Source organism: Eurosta solidaginis, chromosome 1 (assembly GCF_040869045.1).
Source record: "Eurosta solidaginis isolate ZX-2024a chromosome 1, ASM4086904v1, whole genome shotgun sequence".
NCBI lineage: Eukaryota > Metazoa > Arthropoda > Insecta > Diptera > Tephritidae > Eurosta > Eurosta solidaginis.
Window position 1 is genome coordinate 252,767,306 of NC_090319.1, and position 21,734 is coordinate 252,789,039.

Genomic DNA, 21,734 nt, shown 5'->3' on the forward strand with positions numbered 1-21,734 from the left:
TTTGTACGATATGGGTATCAAATGAAAGCTGTTAATGAGTATTTTGAAAAGGAGTGATCCTTAGTTCCATAGGTGGACGCCGTTTCGAGATATCGCCATAAAGGTGGACCAGGGGTGTCTCTAGAATGTGTTTGTACGATATGGGAATCAAATGAAAGGTGTTACTGAGCATTTTAAGAGGGAGTGGGCATTAGGTCTATAGGTGGACGCCTTTTCGAGATATCGCCATTAGGGTGGGCCAGGGGTGACTCTAGAATGTTTGTACGGTATGGGTATAAAACGAAAGGTGTTACTGAGCATTTTAAGAGGGAGTGGGCATGAGGTCTATAGGTGGACGCCTTTTCGAGATATCGTCATTAGGGTGGGCCAGGGGTGACTCTAGAATGTGTTTGTACGATATGTGCATCAAACGAAAGGTGTTACTGAGCATTTTAAGAGGGAGTGGGCATTAGGTCTATAGGTGGACGCCCTTTCGAGATATCGCCATTAGGGTGGGCCAGGGGTGACTCTAGAATGTTTGTACGATATGGGTATCAAACGAAAGGTGTTACTGAGCATTTTAAGAGGGAGTGGGCATTAGGTATATAGGTGGACGCCTTTTCGAGATATCGCCATTAGGGTGGGCCAGGGGTGACTCTAGAATGTGTTTGTACGATATGGGTATCAAATGAAAGGTGGTAAGGAGTATTTTAAAAGGGAGTAATCCTTAGTTCTATAGGTGGACGCCTTTTCGAGATATCGCCATAAAGGTGGACCAAGGGTGACTCTAGAATGTTTGTACGATATGGGTATCAAACGAAAGGTGTTACTGAGCATTTTAAGAGGGAGTGGGCATTAGGTCTATAGGTGGACGCCTTTTCGAGATATCGCCATTAGGGTGGGCCAGGGTGACTCTAGAATGTGTTTGTACGATATGGGTATCAAATGAAAGGTGGTAATGAGTATTTTAAAAGGGAGTAATCCTTAGTTCTATAGGTGGACGCCTTTTCGAGATGTCGCCATAAAGCTGGACCAAGGGTTACTCTAGAATGTTTGTACGGTATGGGTATCAAACGAAAGGTGTTACTGAGCATTTTAAGAGGGAGTGGGCATTAGGTCTATAGGTGGACGCCTTTTCGAGATATCGCCATTAGGGTGGGCCAGGGTGACTCTAGAATGTGTTTGTACGATATGGGTATCAAATGAAAGGTGGCAATGAGTATTTTAAAAGGGAGTAATCCTTAGTTCTATAGGTGGACGCCTTTTCGAGATATCGCCATTAGGGTGGGCCAGGTGTGACTCTAGAATGTTTGTACGATATGGGTATCAAACGAAAGGTGTTACTGAGCATTTTAAGAGGGAGTGGGCATTAGGTCTATAGGTGGACGCCTTTTCGAGATATCGCCATTAGGGTGGGACAGGGGTGACTCTAGAATGTTTGTACGATATGGGTATCAAACGAAAGGTGTTACTGAGCATTTTAAGAGGGAGTGTACATTAGGTCTATAGGTGGACGCCTTTTCGAGATATCGCCATTAGGGTGGGCCAGGGGTGACTCTAGAATGTTTGTAGGATATGGGTATCAAACGAAAGGTGTTACTGAGCATTTTAAGAGGGAGTGGACATTAGGTCTATAGGTGGACGCCTTTTCGAGATATCGCCATTAGGGTGGGCCAGGGTGACTCTAGAATGTGTTTGTACGATATGGGTATCAAATGAAAGGTGGTAATGAGTATTTTAAAAGGGAGTAATCCTTAGTTCTATAGGTGGATGCCTTTTCGAAATATCGCCATTAGGGTGGGCCAGGTGTGACTCTAGAATGTTTGTACGATATGGGTATCAAACGAAAGCTGTTACTGAGCATTTTAAGAGGGAGTGGGCATTAGGTGTATAGGTGGACGCCTTTTCGAGATATTGCCATTAGGGTGGGCCAGGGGTGACTCTAGAATGTTTGTACGATATGGGTATCAAACGAAAGGTGTTACTGAGCATTTTAAGAGGGAGTGGACACTAGGTCTATAGGTGGACGCCTTTTCGAGATATCGCCATTAGGGTGGGCCAGGGGTTACTCTAGAATGTTTGTACGATATGGGTATCAAACGAAAGGTGTTACTAGCATTTTAAGAGAGAGAGGGCATTAGTTCTATAGGTGGACGCCTTTTCGAGATATCGCCATTAGGGTGGGACAGGGGTGACTCTGGTATGTTTTTGTACGATATGGATATCAAATTAAAGGTATTAATGAGGGTTTTAAAAGCGAGTGGCCCTTAGATGTATATGTGAAGGCATTCTCGTGATATCCACCAAAATGTGGACCAGGTGATCCAGAAAATCATCTGTCGGGTACTGCTAATTTATTTATATATGCAATACCACTAACAGTATTCCTGCCAAGATTCCAAGGGCTGTTGATTTCGCCTTGTAGAACTTTTTCATTTTCTTCTACTTAATATGGTAGGTGTCACACCCATTTTACAAAGATTTTTCCAAAGTTATATTTTACGTCAACAAACCAATCCAGTTACCATGTTTCATCCCTTTTTTCGTATTTGGTATAGAATTATGGCATTTTTTTCATTTTTCGTAATTTTCGATATCGATAAAGTGGGCGTGGTTATGGCCAGATTTCGCCCATTTTTTATACCAAGAAGAAGTGAGCTCAGGTAAGTACGTGGGCTAAGTTTAGTAAAGATATATCGGATTTTGCTCAAGTTATTGTGTTAATGGCCGATCGGAAGGACAGACGGTGGACTGTGTATAAAAACTGGGCGTGGCTTCCACCGATTTCGCCCATTTTCACAGAGAACAGTTACCGTCATAGAATCTATGCTCCTAACAAATTTGAGAAGGATTGGTAAATTTTTGTTCGACTTATGGCAATAAAAGTATTCTAGACAAACTAAATGAAAATGGGCGGAGCCACGCCCATTTTGAAATTTTCTTTTATTTTTGTATTTTGTTGCATCATATCATTACTGGAGTTGAATTTTGACTTAATTTACTTATATACAGTAAAGATATTAAATTTTTTGTTAAAATTTGAATTAAAAAAAATTTTTTTTTAAAAAGCGGGCGTGTTCTTAATCCAATTTTGCTAATTTTTATTTAGCACATATAGAGTAATAGTAGTAACGTTCCTGCCAAATTTCATCATGATATCTTCAACGACTGCCAAATTACAGCTTGCAAAACTTTTAAATTACCTTCTTGTAAAAGTGGGCGGGGCCACGCCCATTGTCCAAAATCTTACTAATTTTCTATTCTGCGTCATAACGTCAACCCATCTACCAAGTTTCGTCGCTTTATCTGTCTTTTGTAATGAGTTATCGCACTTTTTCGGTTTTTCGAAATTTTCGATATCGAAAAAGTGGGCGTGGTTATAGTCCGATATCGTTCATTTTAAATAGCGATCTGAGATGAGTGCTCAGGAACCTACATACCAAATTTCATTAAGATACCTCAAAATTTACTCCAGTTATCGTGTTAACGGACGGACGGACGGACGGACGGACGGACGGACATGGCTCAATCAAATTTTTTTTCGATCCTGATTATTTTGATATATGGAAGTCTATATCTATCTCGATTCCTTTATATATGTACAACCAACCGTTATCCAATCAAACTTAATATACTCTGTGAGCTCTGCTCAACTGAGTATAAAAACGTAAACTACAAGGGCGTTCCTTGATTAATTTCGACTATATGAGCAGAAAAGTGTTCAGCAACCCTCAAAATCAGTTCAATATTCTATCAACAATTATGGGCTATTCTGTTTAACTATAATTTAAATTTAATGAAACTCAATGTAGATAATAAAAAACCCTGTTATAATCACATGTGTCATCGGAGCACATACATAACTGCGTATGTACATAAATATGTATGTATGCATATATTTATACCCCAAATTAAGCGGGTGCTGCATTGACACCAAAATAACGTGAACCTAACTTTATTATTGTTTTTGTCAAATAATTATGTGGTGCTGACGTAAATTTGTAATTGTGACCAAGGTTATTATTACTTTTATATGTTAAAGTATTACCATTTTCATTATTTAACCAATACAACCAAAACATGTGAAATAATATTAAAAATAATTAAATTAGTAGTGTAAGCGAAAACAACAACAAATTACCACTGACTGTTAAAAATTTCAGGTTTATGTACATACGTACATACATTTGCGTCTACAAAGGTGTATATGTTTGTGTACATGAGTTTTAATGCGCTTGAGACGCGTATGCGTATGAGTTATTCCACGGCATTATCCCATGTGTTTACAATTCCAACTGTAAAGGTATACACCCTTACCCACATCCTTATGTACACACGCACCTGAATGTTGAGGTTAATTAATGCCTTGTAAGCCCATTTTGTTTGCGTTTCGGTGAATTTTATAGGCCAAAATAGCCATCCATCAACAGATCATCAGCAAAGCAAAACCGAACAAACAATGGCGCCAATGAAATTATGTGGCTCAAATTTTAGGTGAAATTAGTTCGATTATTAGTGGCATAACCACATTCACAATAAACAGCAGAAATAGTTATTTTATGTGTTTTTAAGTGTATACAATATATTCGTACGTGGTCTACCGCGTATTTTGGTGCAAGGAATCTTCCCGCAAAAAATATATTTTTTAGGATAATTGGCTGTGTGGCTTTTATGTAGACTAATGTCAAGGTAGCATCATACAAGTTTTTGCTAAAATATCCTACGTAGCAAAAATGTGTACCTACGTTGGTATTAAGGTCAGATAATAAAATGCTTATTACTTTTATTTGTAGAAATTAATCGACTACAATAAGGTATACATATAAGATTGCTTAGACTCGAACACGGACATTTTCGCAATTAACAAAAAACTGTATCGCGTTTTAAACCTTAAATAAAACAAGTAAGGAAAGCTAAGTTCGGGTTTAACCGAAGATTACATACTCAGCTGAGAGCTTTGGAGATAAAAATGTCTTTTTCATGGATATATACAAATGGTAATACTAAAAAGTGGAGCAACTTGCCTTTGATATCTTTCTTCAGCTATCAATTCGTTTTATTTGAATATTTTTTTTTAAAGCGTGACATTGTTGTTGTTGTTGTTGTAGCGATAAGGCTGCTCCCCGAAGGTTTTGGAAAGTGCTATCGGTGTGATGGTCCTTTGCCGGATACAGATCCGGTAAGCTCCGGTACCGCAGCACTATTAAGGTGATAGCCCGACCATCTCGGGAACGATTTATGGGGCCACATTAAACCTTCAGGCCATTCCCTCCCCCCCACGCCCAAGTTCCATGAGGAGCTTGCGGTCGCCAGAGCCTCGTCTGTTAGTGAAACAGGATTCGCCGCGGATAGGTGAGGTTGACAATTAGGTTTGGAGAAGCTATATATTGCGCTGGCAACCTGAAGGGTTGCGCTACACTGCCCCATGAATCTGGTATTTTAGTCGCCTCTTACGACAGGCATACCTATCGCGGGTATATTCTGATCCCCTAACCCGCTGGGGTGACGTCTTTTGGAACGATTTTCCTTCATCCTTTTTCAAATCGGGGAAAATCACCATGTAGGAAAATGAAACTAGGATAAATCCAGAAATGTGTTTGTATGATATGGGTATCAAATGAAAGGTATTAAAAAATACTTTAAAAGGGAGTATACCTCAGTTCTAAAGGAGGGTGCCTTTTCGAGATATCGCCATAAAGGTGGACCAGGGGTGACTCTAGATTGTGTTTGTACGATATAGGTATCAAATGAAAGGTGTTAATGAGGGTTTTAAAAGGGAGTGGCCCTTAGTTGTATATGTGAAGGTGTTTTCGAGATATCGATCAAAATGTGGACCAGGGTGACCCAGAACATAATCTGTCGGGTACCACTAATTTATTTATATATATAATACCACGGACAGTATTCCCGCCATGATTCCAAGGGCGTTTGATTTTGCCCTGCAAACTTTTTCATTTTCTTCTACTTAATATGGTAGGTGTCACACCCATTTCACAAAGTTTTTTCTAAAGTTATATTTTGCGTCAAAAAACCAACCCAATCACCATGTTTCATCCCCTTTTTTGTATTTGGTATAGAGCTTTGGCATTTTTTTTTATTTTTCGAAAATTTCAATATCGAAAAAGTGGGCGTGGTCATAGTCGGATTTCGCCAATTTTTAATACCAAGATTAAATGAGGTCAGATAAGTACGTGAACTAAGTTTAATAAAGATATATCGATTTTTGCTGAGGTTATCGTGTTCGCGGCTGAGCGGAAGGACAGACAGTCGACTGTGTATAAAAACTGGGCGTGGCTTCAACCGATTTCGCTCATTTTCACAGAAACCAGTTATCGTCATAGAAGCTATGCCCCTACCAAATTTCACAAGGATTGGTAAATTTTTGTTCGACATATGTCATTAAAAGTATTCTAGACAAATTAAATGAAAAAGGGCGGAACAACGCACATTTTGAAAATTTCTTTTTTTTTTTACTTTTTTGTCTTCTTGTACTAGTAATTCTATGCGAATTTAGCTTATGAGCTTGCATTATTGGGTTTGTTTCAAAAGTAATGTTCATTTAATAAGCTCAAGCTTTGAAAATCGTATGTATGCAAACTCGTTAGCTGCATTGGAACAGAAATACTAGTAATAAACTAAGATAAGACTAACAATTTGTATCCACCATTTTTCTAACCTCGAGCGCTTCTGAGCTCGGATTCACATTCTACGCAAAAAACTGGGTCGGAAATGACTCTGCTGTCCAACAACATAACTTTGCAGATGTTTGTAATGGAATTTATAGGAATAGTGACTAAGGCCCGGTATCTAGAGTAATAGGCGTGTTATCCGTGATCGATAGCAAACGTTAATGATGAGTGACTGGATTAAAATCGAAAAACTTATCGATTCGATTTCGAAGGGTTATCGATTTTTTTCTCAGAAAATATTTACTTGTTATAAATTTTTTATCGGATTTTTGCTGATTTGTTACCGCTGAATTATAGATTTGTTATCGAGGAGGTATCGGGTTGTTATCGAAGTGTTATCTGTTTGATATCAAGGGGTCATCAGCTTGTAATCACACAGATACCGATAACATTTATAAAAAGATCCACAAGGGATCAGCTTAAGGGTCCACTCAGCTTGGACATTACCACTTGCAACTAAATTTAAAGACCGGAGAATATGATCGAAGGTAGCGGTAAAAGGACATTTCGAGTTCGAAGGGAGTTACATCAAATAGTCTATTCTTCGAAAAGCTGCACAAGTACTATAACGAAGATCTTCATCAAGGAGTGACAGTTTTCAAAATAGGTAACTTAATTGACTTTTATCTAACTAAACGGATCCAAAAATCAACCAGAAAAAACCAACGGAAGACCTTAATTTTTTAAAATATTTATTTGTTATACTTTCGCTATAACAATGATATAAAACCTTTCATGTAACCTGCCACGGCGCCTGTACAACAAATAAAATAATTTGTAGTTAAAAGCTAAGTTTCTTCTTCAAATCCCTACTCTCACCTGTCGTAAAAAGTATAGTAATTTTGTTTTGATTTTGTATGAAAAAGGACTCAAGTGAAAAAATACCATCAAGAATTATAAAAACACAATAAAAAGAATAAGCAAAAACTTACCAACTCCGCCAAGAACAGTGCTTGGCTCCAATTTGGCTTTCTTTGTTGCTAAATCCTGATTGTTATTGTCAGAAGCGGGAGCCATAACTGCAGCTTGACTTAAAAGTTCGTCGCTTCCTCGCTGCGTAAACGCAATTAGTTGTAATTTTTTGTTGTTGTTTATTTGTTTGTTGGTTGCAAAGTAGCAGAAGCGCGGCCACAGAAAATAGAAAGAAATAGAGAAACATCATAAGTATAAGTATATCACGTTATTTAAAGCGAAGGAGTAAAGAAAAACTAAAATATAATATTTGAGGATTCTGTGCAAGAAAATAAATTACGCAGTTCGCAGAGAGCTGGCCATGAGTGGGTTTACATACTTTATAAGGCATTTCGTAAAAGCTAAGAGTTTTGTTTGAGCTTGTCTCGACAATGAAAGTGGACAGTGGGGAATAAGCACTTCAGTACAATGCGCATAAGCGCAAATATTGTTTTAGCAATTGCGGTAAAAACTCATTACGTACATAAAAGCTAAGGAGTCAAACTGCAACTTATTTAGTAGAACAAAATGAAAGTTTAAGACCAAAAAAAAAAAACCAAAATATTAAAGCAACATTGTATAGCGTTTTTTTGTTTTTTTTTTTATGCAAGCAAATTAGCAGAAAGGCGTAAATAGTACATAAAAGCGAAAGTTGAAAACAACACGAAAACTGAAATAGCACCACGGCGTATACTTAACCTCATTACTTCTGCATGGGGAATCTTAATAGAGAATAATACTAATTACTAATTGACTGTGCTTAAAGGGGATATTTGAATTTAGTGACAAAAACAACTAACAATGTGTGTTTATTAAGAGGATATCTGTTCCGCGCGACACTTAAAGTCAAGTACATTTCTTTTATTTTTACTTACGATCTTTTTAACACTTATATTAGCTTCACTTGTATGTATGCATGCTTGTTTGTAACTCTCTAGGCTAGGCGCACAAAGGAGAGTTAGACTCATCTAGCGGCAATTATTGAAGACTCACGAAACAGAACACAAAACGTAACTTTTAAAATCTTAGAAGTTTAAAAGAAGTTTTTAAGATGATTTTTTATGAATTGCAGATTATAAAGGAAAGAACAGGTGGAAAACGATTTAAATTCTCTTGGTGTGGCAAATGGCCTTTCATAACTGTTTAAATGGTTAAACGTCAATTAAGCAAGTAATATGTAATAATGTAAATTTGTGCCTAGATATCAACAAAATAAACTTTTTAAATTCGGCTCCTAAAAATGAACCGAGAAAATCTTACAGAATAGACAGTCTGGCTTATCTGGCTAGTGCCTTATATGAGAGTAAATCATCAAAAAAAAAAATATATATTAAAAAATCTGTTCTTTGAAATATCTTTGAACACATGACAAATCTTTAGTTTATGGTATGCTAAAACAAGATTAATTAGCATTTAAAGCCCCGACACATAAGCACTTTTTCATATAGATGAGTTTAACACAAGCTTATGCATTATGAGTAGATTGCACGCATTTTTATGGAGAACGGTAGAATGAGCGACACTGGCGCCATCTGATATTGAAAAGTAGCCATCTCCCAAATTTTGTTACAAGCAAAGTATAAGAAGAAGAATGTGACATTTGTTTTGGTTAAGGGTGTTGACACACTTTGCAAGTGAAATTATTTTTCCCACTGGTTGGTAAATTTTCTAACATTTTTCGCAGATAAAAACTGTAAAATACAAATGAATACGACACAAAATATGTTAGCAAGTATCTTTGTTGTAAGGGGATAACGTTTATACCAGTGCTTCGCGAAATTTTGTATGTGAATGGGCAAGGCGTAATAAACTTCAATTGCTACGTCTGAAGTTCATTCTTATTTACAAACGCAACATCCTGGTTGATTGTGGCGATGTTATTGGAATGCATAAGCTTGTGTTAAACGCATCTGTATGAAAAATGTCATTCGTGGCACCGCCTTTAAGCGCACAAAAACAAGGATACGATTTACACATAACTGTCTCTGCATATATGCAATTCTATGTTCATTTTATTTACTTTAGTCCACTCCCTCTATGAAGCGTAAAATCAACAAACAATGAAAAACAAATCAATAAGCAAATGCAAATAGACGTGAAGACAAATAAATTTGCACACATACAATACATACTAATATAATACATCTTCTAAAAAGAAACAAAAAAAAAAAATACATAGCAAAGTCGATAAGTAAACAAATAGCAAAAACCCTAAAATTAAAAGGGTAATTTTGTGTGAAGTACCTTTTTACATATGTACTTAAATATATACATATATATTATATATATATATATCTTCATCGTCGCAATTATGAGCCCTTTTGACTTGAAATATACGGTCATCCATATAATCGAAATTGCTTAAAGAGCTAAGCAGTTTCAAAATAGTTAAAATGAAAAAACTCAGACACCGGTTTATTAAATTTATTTTTATTTTACTAGGTATGGATTGAACATTGATTAACTAATGAAATACATTCATCTTATTATTATTATTATTGTTATTGTTATTATTATTATTATTGTCGCTGTCACAGAAAATAGAACCAGATGCAAATTTTAACATAGTTCGTGTCTTGTGACATAAGCAGGGGTGGCCATGAGCTTAGCACCTGCTAAGAGGCTATATATTATTCTGAGCAATGCCTGGACCTCCAATCCACTCGTGTTTCATAGAATTTTGCGGAGGTGGGTCCGTTTCTGGTATTCCAAGTTACCTTAAATTGGTTGCATACCTGTCTGTTTGAGCCACTTTACGCTCTAATTGAATAGATTTTATGGAGTAACCCCATCTAACCAAAAAATTCCTATTACGTGTTATGTTAACCATTACCGAGCTCGTTTTGATGTAAGTTCTGTTTCTTTATTATGCTTGGATATCCAGCGAAGTGCTATATTACACTTTGCAAATCACAGTATGGTTTCACTCAAAATCGTATTGTACTATAAAGAACTAGGTACAACCTCAAAGACGGATATGGGAACATAATAGTTGTGAATAAAAGGTTGGATCCATCTGATGGACCAGCAAGTGAATAGTCATTATTTGGTAAGACGGTAAAAGCGAAGATACTTCAATGCGAGCTCTTTCCATGGAGCACTTTTCAGATGGCAAAACTTAGCGATGGGGCCATAATGGTAAAAGTATGATTCGCACATATTACGAAATTTGTATCAATGGCTATTAATCATATAATGCGCTAATACTTCAAAAAGGTGGATTGATTTTTCTTCTCGAAAATGTTGATATTTGTAGGGGAATCCGGACACAGAACATAGTAATGCTAGACTGTTTTGAGTTTTGCTAAGTTGATGTGCATGTTAGTAATAAAATAATTTTGAAAGTTATATCTCTGAGGATATAGGGCCAAATCCACATCCTAACTGACGATAAGCCTACATTTTTTTGTACCAATTACAAAGACTTTTAATTGATCCCGGATATCAACTTGGGGTCATATATTACGGCAGCCGAATATTGTAAGAGAGAAAATCTAAAAATCATGCAGCTACGACGCAGGAACAAAATGCTGAAATTTTTGAAGTCTAGTTGCCTAAATTTGGGCGCTAAGACCTTCTCGCAGCCAGAGTTGAAAGTTTCGAAGACAAGAAAGTAGTTGCACAATTTAAGGCACTTCGGCCTAGTGCGCGACTGAATAAAATAACAGCAAAATCGAAATATAAAGGCAGTGCATTTAAACTTGGAAATAATTGTGGCAATCACGTGACTTTATTATTAAAATTACCAACCTCTGTTAGGCTTCGGTAGGCAATATAGGTTTGTATATTTAAACAACAACATTGCTCAACGTGTAATGTTATGTACCTACTGCAGCTGCGATTATTTCACTCGGTGAAGAAGCGTATGATAAATATGAGTTTCGAGTACTTATGGGAGCTAACAAGAACATTTTAAAAAACAAAACATCTTATTAGCTACTTGTTGCTCATCATGTGAGTAACAAAATGACAGTATTTCTAACCTAATGAGGGTACGAAAAGTTTGTTGTTACATTTATGTATTTGCTTTTGTTTTGGTCCTATCTAGATCAACATTTTCTTTACTTGTCAACAAGCAGTTGCAGCTCTTGCCGAAGAAGTAAATTTTTCGAAATTGTTCGAAATCTATATGCAACAAAGTATTCTAGTGTACCTAAAGGCAAAGAAACGTGTTGTTACATCCCGGTCACGATGGCTGAAGATGCAATGTGGAATTTCTGAACTATTCTATTTTGTGCATCGACACGCCCAACCTGAATTTTGGGTTAGATTATCTAATTTGGTTCTGATTTTCAAGATATTGTTGTAAGATAGTTAAGTTTTCTAGCTACATATATTCACTGCACTCTTCTCCCACGAAAAATTTTTTCAGTACAAAAGGAAATATAGTACTCAAAAATGCAATTATTTTCAAGTGCAATTATAAGCGGTCCATGAGGACCTCACATAGACTGAATGAGTCCGTAGTTTTGAAAGCATTAAAGTTGAAAGAAATATAAGGCTTCCTTCCTTAGTTACACAACTTACCCGCGGTAGGTATACCGATCGTAAAAGGCGATCATATTACCATGGCTATCCAATCCATGACTGATGTTTACTCCAAAGAGAGCAGAGTAGACAGTGTGTAGCGGTTGTGCGACCTTATTATGTGATCTGATACAATGTATCGCATAATGCTTGTATTCAAGTCCCGCCTTTAGGATTCGGATGAATCACGGGGGCTGTGGTTTCAAAAATCGTGTTTTGGTGTTTCCTTTTGTTTTAGCCGTTGGGTTTTCCTCTAAAACGATGAATTCAATTTCATGGAAGTTGACAATAAAGCATACTTAATGAAGCTATGCAGTCTCTTCTTCGTTGGAATGGGCAATAAAGTATTTCTTCGGAGTAATGCCGTCGATACAGTCTTCGAATCAGACAACAGAGCAGTCTCTTCGGAGTAATGCGGTATTTTTCGATTGAAAGTAGCTATATGCAAACTCTTACTCTTGATCCACACACAAGGTAAACTGCCTCAATACTGTTCTAACCTAAGCATGAATGTTTCGAAGACTCTTCTGCGGAAGGTCAAATAAGAGGTTGATGACATCCCTAAAATTATGAGTGGAGTTAAACAGATGATTCAAAGTTGGGAGACTAAATGTAGTGTGCTATTACCTGTTACTATTCATGCTTCTGATGAGTGCAAGCATTAGAACCATGTTATTCAGGCGAACAGTCATTTCAACCTTATATATTACGTCGAAGAAGCTATTCAAGGAGAAGGGACATTTTGATCATGATATGTTAGAAAGGATTATCACATTCCTTTAATTGTGAAGCAGGTTTAGTTTTCTTATTATTCCTGGTGCCCAGAATGGGTTGTTTACATCGCCTTATACTTGTATTAAAATTGTGGAATAGTATCATGTATCTGATGAGCCCTAGCATCAGAACATGTTACAACGAAATATTTGTGCTCTGTGTGGAACGGTATTGGAATTCAAGGTGAAGTTGCCTTACAATCGGATGCCATTATCCTTAAAATAGTTGGAGCTTGGATAAACTCCATATCAAAACTTGTGATGGAATTAGATACGTGTTTGACACCGTGGGGTCGGGTCTACCAAAGACAGGTACTCACGTTAAATAATTTAGTTACACAACTACGGTCCTAATAGAAGAAAGCCGGCCTGAACATAGATATATATACATATATAAATATAAATTTATTAAAAGAAAAAAATTAATATAAAAATAAACAGCATTTTGAAAAGAAGTGATTGCTTTTTTATTGAAGTGGAATTTTCACGTCGGAATTACATCAAATGCAGTCGAAACACTCTTTCGTACTCTTATGAATTAGTGTCCGGAAAACCACAATAAAACTAAAATATTTGATTCCAAATTCTTATTTAAGGTAGCGAAATCCTTTGAAAAAGTCTGGGAAAATTTCCTGGTTAGAGAAAATTCTTATTAAAAATTACACGGCTATTTTGGAAATTTTAACAAACACCAACTTAAGGAGGAAGAGTTTATCGGACTAGAAACAGTGTCAAAAATTTTATAGAATTTCGAAAAGTATCGATTATATTCTTTATATCGTGATACAGTCGTTGTAATTCATAATTTTGCCTTCGTATTAAGTATGAAGTGATATTATGCCAATTTTATTTGTACTGTGCAATAAATTTATTTAGAAAAACCTTTTCTCTATATAAAAAAAAATTACATAAAACGTCTTTTATCCGGGTTTTTTTCGACAGACCTGAGTGCGCTTTCGACTATTGTATAAACTTTTTTTTGGGTGAAATAGAAAACAACAAATGAAAGCACGAAAGGAGTGCCTTGCCATGGAATTAACATAACTTGATGAAGCTAAATGCATTTTTTGAATTACCTTGAATTGGGTGACTCACTTAATCTTATAGTTTTCTTTTTTCTTCTGTTCAGCTTCGAATATTTCCAGCAAGCAACCAAACTTGTTCATTAAAGCTGGAAATCACAGCAACAAATACACACCATGTTAAGTAGCTTGCAGTGGAATTAGCTTTTACAAAAATTAGCAAGCAAAATGTAGAGTGAGTAATTAATGTAGATTAGATAAACAAAAAAAGGAACAGCAAGCAAAGTAAAAACAAAATGTTAGTAGCCAGTTTGTTGCGAAGTCCAAGGAGAGCTACTTAAACTTAAAAAAATAACAAAAAAAAAAACTTAAGCCTTCGTAGTAGAGCGCCCAACTTTCTGAGCTGAACAACAAAATAGGAAAAAACAAAAATTCGGCGAAGGAAATGTGTAAAGGTAATAAAAATGTAAACATGTGGTGGGTATGGCCTGAAAATATGCTTTAAATTTTTTGGAGTGGCCGCAATGTGCGACCGGTCAGGAGCTACATACATGCATGCACACATACATAACTATTCAGGCAACGGATACACAAATGTTGCACCATAATGCCCAAGAGTGCCGCAACATAGCACGAAATGCAGCAAATTTGAGAAACGACGCAGAAAACCAATGCCACCTGTTCATTACTCATACGCCATGGTGCACCCGAAGCGTGAATATGGAACATTTGTATGTATATATGCATTCTATCAGCTAAACGAATGAGCAAACTCATTCGCAAGCAATTTATTGCAGATGCTCGATGCTAGAGCAAACAAAAACAAAAAAAATAAATAAAAACACATGACAACAACAATATAGCACAAAAGATATGAAAAGAAAATATGAGCACAAAAAAACTAAAAACAAAATTGAAAACAGCAAACAACCTGTGTGGCAACAGTTCGTCCCAAAAGCATCATGCGGCGGTGTACAGCTGACGCTGGCGGCGGACGATCGTTAGCGCGGTTCGTTGGCTTTGCAAGTGAGTTGCTGGTATGTAGTGCCCACTTACATATGTATATGTGTGGAGTATGCACGCAGCCTACTACAGTCACAGTTCTCATGCATGTATTCATATGTATGTAGATATATATGGATAACCATAAAAAAAGTGGTGTAAGATACTAGGACCAAAAAATCGTATAATAAGCTTAATAAACCTCACTCTAAGTACTGCTGCTATATGCGCTTTTAGCGTACATCAGGTTGTATCTCAGAAAGAGGTACACTTTAAATTTGAAGACAACAAAACACCAAAATAAGATCGATGCCGCAAGGTGGTTAAGGGGCGTAGAATATTCCCGCATAGATCCAAAGGTTCCAGAGGTCAAAAAAGTCCTTCCCGAGGCAATCGGTCTATTGTTGTTGTTGTAAAGATAAAGACTGTTATCGATGTTTATGGGCCTTTAACGGATAAAGATCTGGTTCCGGTAATAAGCACCATAAAGGTACTATCCTGAAAATCTCGGGAGCGATTTAATATGGCCATATTAAACCCTCTGGGTCATCTCGCCTCCAACCCCTAGTTCTATGAGAAACTTGGGGTCGCCAGTCCCCAGCTGCTAAAGAAACAGAAATCGCCACGGGTGAGGTGAGGTGTAGGACCAGAAGGTTCTAGTGTCGGGCGTACTGGATTCATATCCAGGGGAAAGTTCCTAAATATGTAATGAACCTTATATAAGGTGCACATTTTTGGGCGAGCAATCACTATTTTTTGTGCCATCTTGAGCCGAGTTGTGTCGAGCCTGCATTTGTCTCCCACTTATGCGCTTTGAAGTGCACAATGAAGTACTAGCATATATTTTATGACGTGGATGTCAGCATGCTAGTATATGCACCTGTGTATATGTTTATCAACAAACTAGATAACGGTGGGCTAAACGGTGCTTTTTTTTATGAATTTATGACAGCGTATGAATATTAAAATCAAATATGTTGCTGTCGATTAAATGCTTTTCGTCAGTCAGCACAACAAACAAACAATAAGTTCGATAGATAAATGTGTGATTGCCTGTAAAAATGATGAGTTTGTACTACATATTTGTGTATTAGGGTGACTCACCTTAAAAAATTGAGGATTTTTTACAGGAGTCAAGAAGCTTTTTAAAACACTTTACACAATATTTAAATTATTTTGTTTTGTAGGATTTTGGATGTAAGTAAATTAGAACGATTTTCGGTAATCGCATTTAATATTTGGTTTGGAGTCTAAACGGGTTTCGCATTGTAGCATCTTAAATCCAAAACGACACCAAAGAAGGACTTTTCTTAATGATTTTGTTCGTGTCGTAACTTGTCACGCCAGCTATCCCTCTTTCGCGATAACTGACGACAATACGGAACACCAAGGAAGGTCAAGTCTTCCTTAATCTGCCTGCCCCAAATCAGTTAAGGTCTCACCCTTCCTGTGCTTCCAAACTATCTTGGCGGGAGCGTCTCGTCCATTCGCATAACTTGACCTAGCCAGCGATGCCTTTAGGTTCTTATTCTCTGCATATAGCTCATCATTATACCTCCTCGATACTCGCCGTCGACATCCGGGATAGGGCCAAAAATCTTCCGGAGAACTTTTCTCTCGAACACTCCCATAGCTATCTCCTCCTATCTCGACAGCGTTCATGATACCGAGCCAAACATCAGTTCGTCGAGAGAGGACTGAACTTTCAATTCAATCCAAAGTAGCACTTGCTGGAAGAGTTATTCTCCGTTTGATTTCTTAATGACTATTACCTTGAAAATGTATCTATAGGAGGTGAGTGACGAGAGAAATGTATTTTCATTACTTCGATATAAAAAGAATTAAAAATAGCGAATGAAAATTCGAGCCAATAAAGTTCTGTTTTCCATTTCTAGCTCAAAAGTTGGATTACTTGCTCTTCACTAAGTCTTCATATATGAGATTGAATTATGAAACTCTTTTTAAAATGTTTACAAGCTTTCAACTTAAACTCTTCTATATGATATCCTATGTGAGTTCCCGTAGAATATAATTTTTAAATGTCAGTTCATGAAGGTACATTCAAGCTTATCTAACCTACGAAAATCTTTAGGCTTTTCTGAAATATTTTGGCAAAGGTTTAAAAATGCTATAAATGTTGTATTATTATTCTAGTAAGTACATTGCTTTATGAAAAACAATCAATCGTGTACTCGCAAATATACCGTACCACCTTTATACACGGGTGTCCGTACGTTTACGTAACGTTTATCCATACATACAAACATACAAGTTAAGCTAATATTAACGAACTAAACATATACATATCCATTTTTTTTGTAAATATAATTTGAGTCACTCTAACACGTATAATAATTGCAAGCGTGAGGATGGGGTTGTAAATTATCTGTTTGGTTATATTTATTATTTTATTTTACTGACATAAGCCAATTTTACTTGACGTAGTTGCATACACTACATATTTTTACTATCAATACGTAAATATATTTCTAGGAACAGTTTCCGTCAACTAAATAATTTTTTTATTTAAGATATGGAATGTGGTTGATATATGGCTTATTTTTGTATTAAAAGCTTATGAAATACTGTGAAACTCTGAAGGCATGACACCTTGCCAGTTAGGAAAACAAAGCATAATCCACATTCAGTGCATGTTTCATCAATTGATATGGAAATAATAATCACAGATTCATATAACTCTGTGTGATATGGACGAGCAGTGCATTTTTGTAAATTTACATTTTTATTTTTGTATCAGCTAAAAATTAAAAAATCAGCTGAAAATAAAAGTTAGGGTATTAGCAAATTCTTTCAAAGCCTTGAAGGAAATATATGAGGACTGCGTTCTTTTTTAACTTTAAGAGTACGCAAATAATTATTTCGGCTATTGCCCTCCCGGAATGATAACTTTTTTTAAGGCATTTTAACTGAATACAAATGCCGGACGAATGATTTTTATTAGTACGGAATATTATTGAAAGACCGGTTTTTATATTTTAATCTTAAGTTAAAGTTGACTAGAATTTAACCCGGCTACTTTGGTCGATTGAAAGTTTAATCCAAGTCAACTGATTAATATAAAAAAAAAATAGTTTAGCGATAAACGCTTAACCCAAATAGCGGTTTGAAATTAAGCCTATTAAGTATTTTTGATTACTAAACGATTAATCGTAGACCATAAAATAAAAAGACACACTTATTAGAAGATTGGTTGTGCAGGGTGACAGACTTTGAAGAGTTTTTTGCAAAATTTTATTTTAATTTATTTAGATCACTGATCTTCGACAAGAGAGGACTCACCCAACGGGGTTGTCCACCCGTAAAAAGTACATCATGTACGTGTGTAGGCCGAACACAGTTTGTTGCCTTGACAAGAAACTGACTGTCTTTGATTTAAACTATATCATCAGTTTTATAAAGCTTATGGCAAAGAATATTTAAGAATGAATTCACAGAACAAATCCTAATTAAATAAAATTATATCGCTGAATTTTGGAAAAGTTTTAAATAGCATATTATAGTGGCTTGTTATTGGGCTTCTAAAAAAACTGAGTCCATAACCTGCGCATTAAGGAACTTGCTTTATCTCTTCAGATATCTTTGTATTTTTGCGTTAGAAACTACATTCTTCTCGAGTGAGATTCGAACCCGAGACGTCAAATTTCTAACACCGCAGGCCTACCATTAGGCTATCACTGCGTCTGTTTTTATGTGGCTTAACTTCACTTAACACCCGTTTGTTGTTTTTGTTATTATTATTTCATTTTAATTTCTTGATGCAGTGGAGGTGAATCATTTTGATTCTATGTCTTTGAATCATTCTGATTCTACTCTTTGACAAATCAAAGATCAGAACTTGCCAACAACAATACATAGCTTGCATGCAGCAAATATACAAACATACAAAGTATATTATACGAAAGTATAAACGGATACAACAGAAGGCTATTCAGACAAAGTTGTACATAAAAGGAAACCTTGGTGGAGTCTGTTTGTCAACAGATCTATTATCGCAGGATTGCGGGTTCGAATTCCACTCCTGTATGAAAAGACATTGAAAAAATTTTCAAGTTATAAGTGAATTAGCTATCGCTTTGTTCGTCTGCTGTAGTGTAGTTTCTTTTTTCCCAAAATATTTAATACATTTAACAAAGGTTCGCACGTTTATCGTATTACATTGAAATTCGATTTTAAGTCTCAACATAATGAAATTTGTTGATTTATCGGGTAAAAATATTTAAAAATGACACTTTTCCAATACAATTTCAATTTAAATTGCTTAGCAAAAAGTTCAATCGATAAAGTACATAGTCGTATTTCCCACAAGCATATTAAAATTTCAAATTGACTACGTGGCACAAAAATGTTAATGATATGGGTCAATTAAATCGATCAAAATGTTTCGTAAATTGATGAATAAGCTTAAATGCATCTAATAGCCAATTAAAGATAGAACATTTGCTTACATGCAACGTTTGCATTAAAGCAAATACAACATACATAAATACGTACATAGTTCAATCCAAAATTGTTAGTTTAGCACATAGAGTGTCCAAGCTAAAATTAATAGGCAGACATAAATATGTATACATCGAGTAAGTTTGCATATAAATATGTTTATGTGCTTATGTTCTTCTACATTTGTATGATCCAAGGATGCTGCACACCAGAACATGAGATACTTTTCTGTTTACTTTTATTTAACATTTTTGCCACATAATCAAAAATTTAGTTCAATTCGCTTCAGTCATCGTCAATTGCATTCAAGATGGAGATTCAGATTTCAATTCGGCATTTGGCTGAGCTCTGTTGCAGACATTTGTGGTAGCTGCATAGGAAAAAACACAAAGCTGTACCAACATAGATATGAAAGCAGTCAAAATATAGGGGAGGAAAATAAGTGCATTTGTAAAAATCAAAATGCCAACAAGTGGCCAAATATTAACATTCAAAAGCATAACGGTACTACAATTTATAAGAATATATCTCATTTTTAGTTACTGTATGTTGCTCTTGCTTTTGTTGTATACAGATATGTTTGTATATATTCAAAAGTTGCACATTTTATATGTGTGTGTATATATGTATTGAATATTGGGCTTGTGTTGATGGCTCGTTAAAAACTTTATGAATTTCTGTCAACATGCTGGCAATTGAATTATCAACCAGCCGGACAATCAAACAACAACACCGGCTAATAGAGTAAAACAACAACAACAACAAACATAGCAAAGATGATTGCAAAAGCATTTGAAAGTGTAAATAACAAATTGAAATTGATAAAATGAATTGTTGATACGGCGCACAGTGGCATTTTTGCATGATTTAGGCGCGAAAAATTAATAACTCACTGAAAAATGAACATATTTCATTCAAGCCGAGCGTATATGTTTGTATGCCTTACCCCCCTTCAGTGAGGATAGGCGAAGGGGTTTGGGGGGTTGGACCCCCCTCCCAAAATCTCGCATTTACCCCAAACAAAAACTTTCTATAGCCTTATCTCGTTCTTTTGTTCACAATTGAACATACCTTTATTTAAATTTCTTATCTTCTGCAAGCCATGAAGCAAACTTTCCTAGAAAATTAACTTTGGTGGAATTCACATACGAAGCTCTGATAAAAAAATTCGAACTTTACTGCAGCATTCATCATACAATCCCTCGTCTCTATTTACTCCCTCCCTAAAACAGTACACACGTGGTCTAAAACGGCCTTATCCTTTGGTTTTGGCCACGGGGCCTACGGGGGACCTACGGGATGAAAACTCATTTGAGTTATATATAATAATACTGAATTATTGTAGAAATACAAAAATTATTGTGGTTCAGCGTGGTTCAAACTTTTGGCCGGCTTTTCTTTTCACGGTTTTATATATTTTCAGCACAAAAATAATACACATTAAAAAACTCAAAAAACTTTTGAACACTTGCAAAATAATATAATTAGGTGTTGATTTTAAATAACCAAAAAATAGTTTAGCTTTTGTTTCCCCACAAAGATTTATTTAATTTTAAACCACGCGTTATTTCACTTCTGTATATTGTACGACTTAGAGCAACAACAACTCAGAGTTTGGCAGAAAATTATTGAAATAAGAACAATAATTATAAGAAATGATAATAACAGTTATATACTGTGGACATTTTAAACAGAAACTGCATTCAAATTAAACAAACAACGACTTGAAAATTTTTACTCTTTCGCGTTTTAACCAAGCAAAAATGCCACTATGCGGCGTTAGAATATGAAGGGGAAAAGCGTGTACTAAATTTAATTTTGCTATTTATTAAAAAAAACGGTTGAGGAATAAGGTATTGCTCTGAGCGGTATTATTGAATTAAAAGAATTTGCTATTTCAAAATTGTACAGATAAGCCCAGCAAAATTCCAAAATCTTGCTGTAATTAGCTATATAATAGTTTGGCATAATAAAAGAAGTGACCCATGTGTTTTCGCCTAAGATGATCCTAAAATTTGAAGAATTATAAAAAGAAAGTAATCTTTCTCTATCTAAAGCTCTATGCCTCTCCTTTCCATCCTCTTTACTCTTTCACTGCTTCTATTAGCGTTCCAGCCGCTGTCCCTGCACACCACCTTTTTCTTTTAACTGCAGGTATCGTTTCGTTACTGTTTCTCCCTCTTTGCACTGGCCTCGCCCTTTTACCTCGTCCTTTTCCCTTCCCTATCGTCGCTACCCATCCAGCTAAAAATACGATTTTTCGAAAAAATAATCCGTCCCTGGTCCACTTCGGAAAATAGAAACCCAATTATCAACTAGGCAAGGTTACTAAA

The 21,734-nt window shown here is 35.9% G+C and overlaps 1 protein-coding gene across 7 annotated transcripts in view; it reads right to left on the minus strand.

Moving 5' to 3' along the window:
• heph (polypyrimidine tract-binding protein 1 heph) overlaps positions 1-21,734 on the minus strand; it is a 973,663-nt gene that overhangs the window by 218,709 nt on the left and 733,220 nt on the right. For all 7 annotated transcript variants that reach the window (XR_010948829.1, XM_067760373.1, XM_067760374.1 and 4 more), the window contains one exon: positions 7,601-7,721. Coding sequence is in view for 6 of the 7 variants with exons in the window: in XM_067760373.1 (XP_067616474.1) it covers positions 7,601-7,721 (121 nt within the window). In the remaining variant the exon portion in view is untranslated. The remainder of the gene's footprint in view (positions 1-7,600; positions 7,722-21,734) is intronic.